The sequence below is a fragment of the Bison bison genome, unplaced genomic scaffold, assembly GCF_000754665.1.
Source record: "Bison bison bison isolate TAMUID 2011002044 unplaced genomic scaffold, Bison_UMD1.0 scf7180017864192, whole genome shotgun sequence".
Classification (NCBI taxonomy): domain Eukaryota; kingdom Metazoa; phylum Chordata; class Mammalia; order Artiodactyla; family Bovidae; genus Bison; species Bison bison.
In genome coordinates, this window is record NW_011494764.1 from 4602225 (window position 1) to 4609347 (window position 7123).

General features: G+C 60.7%; 2 protein-coding genes across 2 annotated transcripts in view; both read left to right on the top strand.

Moving 5' to 3' along the window:
* GALNS (galactosamine (N-acetyl)-6-sulfatase) overlaps positions 1-6534 on the top strand; it is a 16259-nt gene extending 9725 nt beyond the window's left edge. Inside the window, exons 10-14 of the mRNA XM_010843958.1 lie at positions 1-105; positions 611-713; positions 2323-2444; positions 3756-3873; positions 5649-6534. The exon at positions 1-105 is cut by the window's left edge and continues 20 nt beyond it. Of these exons, the coding sequence (XP_010842260.1) occupies positions 1-105; positions 611-713; positions 2323-2444; positions 3756-3873; positions 5649-5735 (535 nt within the window). The 3' untranslated portion in view covers positions 5736-6534. The remainder of the gene's footprint in view (positions 106-610; positions 714-2322; positions 2445-3755; positions 3874-5648) is intronic.
* Positions 6535-6749: 215 nt separating this feature from the next.
* Positions 6750-7123, top strand: part of APRT (adenine phosphoribosyltransferase) — a 3342-nt gene continuing 2968 nt past the window's right edge. Inside the window, exon 1 of the mRNA XM_010843993.1 lies at positions 6750-6848. Within this exon, the coding sequence (XP_010842295.1) occupies positions 6750-6848 (99 nt within the window). The remainder of the gene's footprint in view (positions 6849-7123) is intronic.

Genomic DNA, 7123 nt, shown 5'->3' on the forward strand with positions numbered 1-7123 from the left:
CTTCACCACCAGCCTGTCCCTCGCAGGCCTGGAGCCGCCCAGGGACAGGGCCATCGATGGCCTGGACCTCCTGCCCGCCATGCTGCAGGGCCGCCTGACAGATAGGTAGATATCCTTGCCCAGAGGGAGGTGAGATACAGGAGACTTGGGCGTGAGATGCGTGGTGGGGCCAAGAGGCCTTGCTCCTCCCCACGGTGTCCCTCACCACCCTCTGCTCATGTCCAGCTCCTCCCGGGCGCTGTCCAGTCATTTTCTCCAGCTCAAGACCAACTACTGTTGTGCTCAAACAAAATCAGTTCTCCTGGGTGCTGTGAACAAGTGCAGTTTCTAAAGTGTGAACAGCATAGCTGGAGCAGGTTTACAGCTGGGAGCAGACAGCTTGCTCCCTTTTTTCTGTCTTAAAACCTGCCATGAGAGCTTGTTACCGCAGGGTCAGGGATTGGGGAGGTGCCGGCCACCATGGCCCTCCCTGCCAGGTCACCTGCCAAGCCCAGGCACCACTCCCTCACTCTGCTGCCAGCCTCCCCAGAACCAAGGATCATGGGCCTGCCGGGGGACCTCCCCTGAAGCCCAGGGACCGTTTCTCCTGACCCTGCCGGTCCCCCAACAGGCCGATATTCTATTACCGCGGCAACACGCTGATGGCAGTGACGCTCGGCCAGTACAAGGCCCACTTCTGGACCTGGACTAATTCCTGGGAGGAGTTCAAACAGGTGAGAGGTCTCAGCCCCATGGAGCCTCTTGGGGAGGGCTCCGTGCCCCTGGCCTGGTATCCTGGGAGCCACCTGAGGGTGTCCTGGGTCAGGTACTGGGTGCCAGACTGAGGGAGGAGAAGGGCTGTGCCATGCCTGTCCCCACCAAGTCCCTGACTTCCCCTTGTAGGGTGTCTGATGCCTAGGGGTTGAGGCAGGAAGGAGGGTCTGTGTGTCCACGTGACTTTCTGCATTTATGGACTAAACCCACAAAGTCAGCTCAAGGGCACAACTCTGCTCCCTCTCTCCCTCCTTCTACCCTGCCCTCCAGAAGCCAGCGCTGTGCTGGGCGGGCCTCTCCGCACCCCTCTCTGCCTGGCTGGGCTGCGGTGGTGGCGCTCAGCTGCAATGCCCCTGGGGCAAGGCCTCCCTCCTATGAGCAGTCGTAAGAGAAAAATCCAGTGCTAATTAGTGGGCTCTTAATTAAATAGCTTATTTGATTTGCATCCAAATTATAATTTGTGTCTTCTATCTAGACTTGGATTCTTCTCCATTAACCGCTCATCTTTTTTACGCTGAACGTAGTTGTTTCTCCCACCATTAAATCTGTTTTGTTCTCCAGCTGGGCTGCTCCCAGAAGGTCAGAGAGTCACCCACTTGGGAACCACCTGGGTGTCCATTCTCGCCGCCCTCAGCAGCTTAGACGGACTTTGGGGTCTATAGCTTGGTGCAGACAATGGAATTTCCCAGGCTCCTCGGCTCCTGCTTTACTGAACAGCAGAATACTTGCTGACTGGCTGGCCAGGAGAGACACATGGGTATTGGGAGGATAGCCTGTCAGAAGGAGCAGGGAGCACCACTGTGTCCCCAGCCCTGGTCAGGATTAACGTGCCCAGTCAGGGCTCCATTCCAGATCCTGTAAACGATGTCCAGTGGTGGCTGGAGACCTCTGTCCAGCTGTTTATGGGGCCCTGGGGTCCCAGTCCTTCCGGAGGGTTGCCCTAGCCTCACCTGACTCACCCAGGATAGCAGCAGGCAGTTCCCTGAACTAAGTCAGGGAGCCCCGGGGGGCATCTTCTAGCCTGGGGGCCTCACTGGCACAGGAACCCCATCTCACACGAGCATCAAAGGCTGAACCCAAGGGCAGAGGCCGCCCGGAGGGCATGGAGCAGGGCTGGACCCTAAGCCTGGTGGAACAGATGCTCCAACTCCTGTTAAAGGCGGGCGTTGGGATCACCTGTATTTCCTCTGGCTTCAGGTCCGTAGTCCTTCCTCCTTAGCCAGCCAAGGGGTCTCGGACGAATGCTGGTCGCCATGTACCTCATCACTACAAGGCTCACAGGGTGGACCTGAGAAGCTTTGTTCTAGAAATTAGAATGTAAAAAAAAAAAAAAAAAAGGTAGAATGTGGACTAAAGTATTTTAAAGAGACTCACCCCTCCCCACAGAAAAGTGCTGAAACCCTAGGGGACGGTGCTCAGGGCAGGTGGTGCAGCTCTGGGCCGGGTGTGAGAAGGCTCCGTCTGCGGTTCCTGCTGGGCTCGCCGGCTGCTGCCGTCCTGTGACCTGCTCCGCCTCAAGGAGCCCCATAGATCGAGCATTCACTTGCACCCCCCCACCTTTCATTTCAGGGCATTGATTTCTGTCCCGGGCAGAATGTCTCAGGGGTCACCACCCACTCACAGGAGGAGCACACGAAGCTGCCCCTCATCTTCCACCTGGGCCAAGACCCCGGAGAGAGGTTCCCCCTCAGGTGAGCCTGGGGCTTGTGGGGCCCAGGACGCTTGCACAGGTCGGGGAGACTGAGGCTGGAGGTTACAACCAGGCTGAGGCAGCCTGGGAGTCAGTGTGGAGCTGAGACCTGGCAAGAGCAGACCACAGGCCCTGTGCCTACAGGGCCCCGGCAGCCTGACTGCCCCCTGGGGCCACCCAGAGGTCAAGGCCAGTGAGTCACTGGCCCTGCTCTCTTGCACCCCATAGTTTTCCATCTCCTGGGTTTTCCCCTGAGTCACCTCCCAGCACCTGCTTGTTGCTCCCGATGTTTGTTCCGGCCAGGCCATGGTGGAGGTGGGGCACATGATCCCACCCCCGGCAGCCCCAAGGCCTTTAGCCCGCCTCACAGATGAGTAGTGTGGGCCTCCAGGTCTCCAGGTGGGGAATAAGGAGAGACATCGTCTGACCCCACCCTGGATGGCAGATGTGTGTGTGTGTGTGTGTGTGTGAGAGAGAGGGAGATACGTGACTTGCAATACAAGTGCCTATTAGACGGCAGCGGCAGCAGCAGCGAGCCCTGCCCCTGGCTGTGAGCTAGCTGTGAGCTGGCCAGATGGTGTCTCCTGAAATTCGAGGTCCCAAGGAACATACCTGCCAGTGCCCCCAGGAGACCCCACCATCACTGTCAGGGTCACTGGCCCAAGAAGAGGGCCCAGCGTGGATACCAGGCTCCCCCGGTGGGGAGACCACATGACTTGCATGGGGTGATTTGGGGGACAGAGCTCTGGGCAAGAAGCCCTTGGAGCTGCCACCTGTCTGGGAAGTGTGCAGGGCTGAGCACGAGGTCTCCCAGGTGTCTCCCCCGATGCCGTCACACAGGATCCTGGGGAGACTAGCTGGTAGGACGAGTGCAGCCAACAGAGCAGGACGCCGAGGGCCCAGGAGCCAAGTGGGCTCGGTCAAATCCGCCAGGACCAGTTGCTCCAAGAAAAAGGAGCCTGGGCCAGAGGATTAAAAGGGACCCCGAGAGAGGAAAGAGCCCCCCAGTTCTGGGCAGCACTCCAGGGCTTCCAGCTGAGGAGCAGGTTGAAGAGTCACAGCCACTGTCCTGGGCCCCTGGCTCTGCCTGAACCCTCATTTGCTGGATGGTTTCCTGAGTGCCCACCTCAGGGTGGGCAGGCAGGACAAGGGGGGACCACAGCCCCAGCCTGTCTTCCTGGCAGGTTGCCATATGGTGGCACCTGGAGCAGGACTGTCCCCTCGGTCTCCCCACACCCTGGTCTACCTGAGCGGGCTGCCAGGCTCGCTCTGCCCTTCCCCCACCTCGTGACCTGGTGCCGCTTGCCTGCAGTGTTGCCAGCATCGAGTACCTGGACGCCCTTCGCAGGATCACCCCAGTCGTCCAGCAGCACCAGGAGGCCTTGGTCCCCGGACAGCCCCAGCTCAATGTGTGCAACCGGGCAGTCATGGTGAGTGGTCTGTATGTGGACTGTGGGGGCAGCCCAGGGCTGCGTGTGTGCTGAGCTGTCTGCCTCAGACATGAGCCCCGCTTCCCTCCTGCCGCTCTGGCCCCAACCTCACAGGAGCGGCAGAGGGTCTCTTGGCCTCTCTGCAGGAGCAAGACGAGCCAAACCTGTGTGGGATGTGGGTGTGGACCGGCTGGGTGGATGGCTTGGGGTACGGCCAGCCTGTGAGCCCCTCTCCTCACCCACCCCCACCAAACCCTGCTGGAGTTGTGAGGATGGATGTGCAGCCCGAGCTGCTGCCTTGAGCTGGGTGGAGGAGCGGGGACAAGAACTAAAGGACATTGGATGTATTCCCTGGGGGTGAGGAGTGCCGGGGGCAGCTGTCCTTGGGGGTGTCCTGGTCACTGTGGTCCACATCCAGGGCTCACAGGGAAAGATTCGGGGCAGGGGCCAGCAGGGCCTCCCTGTCCCTTAGAAGGACACCAGGCTGGCATTCTGGCCCCTGGACTCAGCAATGGAGCAGAAGGGCCCTGTCTCGGGACCACCGAGGTCCCTCAGGTCCCAGTGGCTGAGAGACCTCCACCCGGGGAAGAGCCCCCAGTGCCCCCTCCAAGCCCATCTTGTCGTCTTGGACATGGTGCTGTCCCCACCCCAGCACACCATCTCCTGTGGGCTGAGTCTCCAGGTAGCGGCCAGGTGGCTCAGAGAATGACAGTACAGCAGATGGGGAGGGGCCAACCTGACAGGCGCTGCCGCCACCTCCTGGGCGTGGCAGGAACTGCCACGGCTCCCAAGTGAGTGAACAGTGGGGGTTGGGCTCAGACTCTGAAGCATGCACTGCCACAAGAGGTTCAGCGGCTTACACACATGTGGGCAGCTATATGTGCGCGCCAGTGTGCAAAGCACTCCCCAGCCTCCATGCTTTGCTCCGCCCAGCTCCTCTGGACCAGCGCGTAGACTCTGGATCGTGTCCTCCGCTCTCAGGACAAGAGCAGCTTGCAGCCCGTCTCCCTAGGGCCGTCTCCCTAGGGCCTCAACAGACACCCTCCCTGACCCCCAGGCGCACAGGCTTTTGCGTGCACCCAACCCCTTTCTCTGCCCTGCCTCAAAGGTTGGGAACTGCTCCCTTTCCTAAACCTGGCTCTGCCAGGTGGCTGTGCATCCAGAGAGCCACCTGATGGTGTTCAGGGCAGGGGAGACTTGAGCCGTGGTTCTCACAGGCACTGATGCTCCAATTCAGACTCAAGGTCTGAGGGGGGCGAGAGTGGGTGGAGTGACTCTGGGGAGGGCACACTTCCTGTGTTGGGGGACCCAGCAAAGCCACGAAGGCTCCTTCTCAGGGATGTGAGTGTCCTGTTGCCAGGAAATCATGGCCACACAAAGCAAGTCTGCGCTCGAAGGTGCAGCTGGGCAAGCCTGCAGAGGCACCAAGGCCACCACCTACATAGCTTATGGGGAGAGAGGAGTCTGTCCCACCCCCTCCACCACCTGGGGGCCTGCAGAGGCCATGGTGCTGGGCAGTTAGCAGACTGTCCCCTTCAGTGACAAGCAGGCCATGTTAATTCCGGGTCGCCGCAGGGCAGTGTCTCCTGTGCCAGCCTCGGGCGCAGAGCTGCTTCCAGGCCAGGTGGAGATGAGACAGGTGGTTCCACACTGTGGCATCCATCTGTTGGGGTGGGGCAGGTCACAGGCCTGGGCAGGGCATGAGTCTGGATAGTACCTAGTCTGAAAGTGCTTGGAGTAACTGCATGTCCTCTTTCTGAACTTTCATTACCTAGAACTGGGCGCCCCCAGGCTGTGAAAAGTTAGGGAAGTGCCTGACACCCCCGGAGTCTGTCCCGGAGAAGTGCTCCTGGCCCCACTAGCGACAGCCTGGGTTCAGGCCAGGCCCAAGCCCCGGGCTAGGAAGGCTCTGGCCTCAGGGCCCTCGGCTAGAAGAGCACCAACTCCCTCTGCCCTGCCAGCCTGCCAGACGGACGTCGCCTGTAGCCAGCAGCGGTACTTGCCCAAGCCCAGCCCTGGAGTCTCTCGCCAGCTGTCCTGGCCCGCCTGACTGCTGCCTGAGGCCCACAGCAGCCCCTGAACTGGAGGCTACCCGCCTCGTGTTCCCACCCTGCTCCAGCTACCTCATGGCCGCCTCGTCTAGGGTCTGAGTTCTGTCCCTGGACCCAGAGGCTGAGATGCAGCCCCTCGAGGACTGTGGTCCTGGTGTTGAGGCTGCCTTCCCATCCTGTTGCTCCTTGGCGCTGTGCACAGGGCCTCCCCCAGCACCTCCCCCGTGTACCCCACCCCCATGGTGCAGGGGTGTGGTGTGAACATGATGGGGGTGGCCAAGGGCCTTTCTGACCCAGAGCCTCCCTAGTCCAGTGGGGACTGCTGATGCCAGCACCTCCCTTAGACATCTTAGACACTGGGGTTTGTCTGTGCCTCAGAGGTTCCCTGCCTGCCCTCCTTTTGTGGAGTCCAGGGTGGCAAAGCTTGAAGATGAGCCTGAGCCAGCCTGTGCATAGCTTCCAGGGGACCCACCCTAAGGGCCTGTGGGCTACTCCCATGGGGTGGTTTCCGCTCTGCAGGCTGCCCTGCCAACTCTACTGTTAAGATTTGGGGAGTGGTGAAGAAAACGGGTTTAGAATAAAGTAACAGGCATTTAGCTTTTTCAAAAAACAAATTATATTTAGGGAAGGTGGCCCCCTGGGTGCCATGGTGGGGGCTGGAATGGGCCAAATGCCTGGGCTTCCACTTCTGGCTCGCCCCTCTCTCAGCCCTGAGTCTTCTGAACTGCTCCCCTTCAGGCCCTGCTCCGAACCCCTTCTTGCTCCGGTCCTCAGGCACCGGGGACTGGCGGGGAGGCGGGGGTCCTGGGGGGAAGGCCCCCTCGTATGGTTCTGCCGGAGCTCAGCCGAGACCCGCTGGGAGGGAAGGAGAGTGGGCAAGGCCGGTCGGTGCGCGCCACCCAAGGCCTGGGGTCTCGGCCACAGGTGTGCCGAAGACCTGCGGGCACTCTCGGCTCGGCCGAAACTGGGCGAGTATTTCCCCGAAACTCTGGTTGGGCCTGCGTAAACGCTGTACTTCATCAACCCAGACTCACATCTGGGCCCTGCGCGAACGTCCTCGAGGCGGGGACGCTTGTGTTCTGGGCACCAGAAACAAGCGAGCGTCTTAAAACCGACCGTACTTAAGACTCGATGAAATACGGTACCTCCTGTGGGAGGAAGTGGCCCCGCTCCTCGGGGTCCCGCCCCGCCCCCCCCCA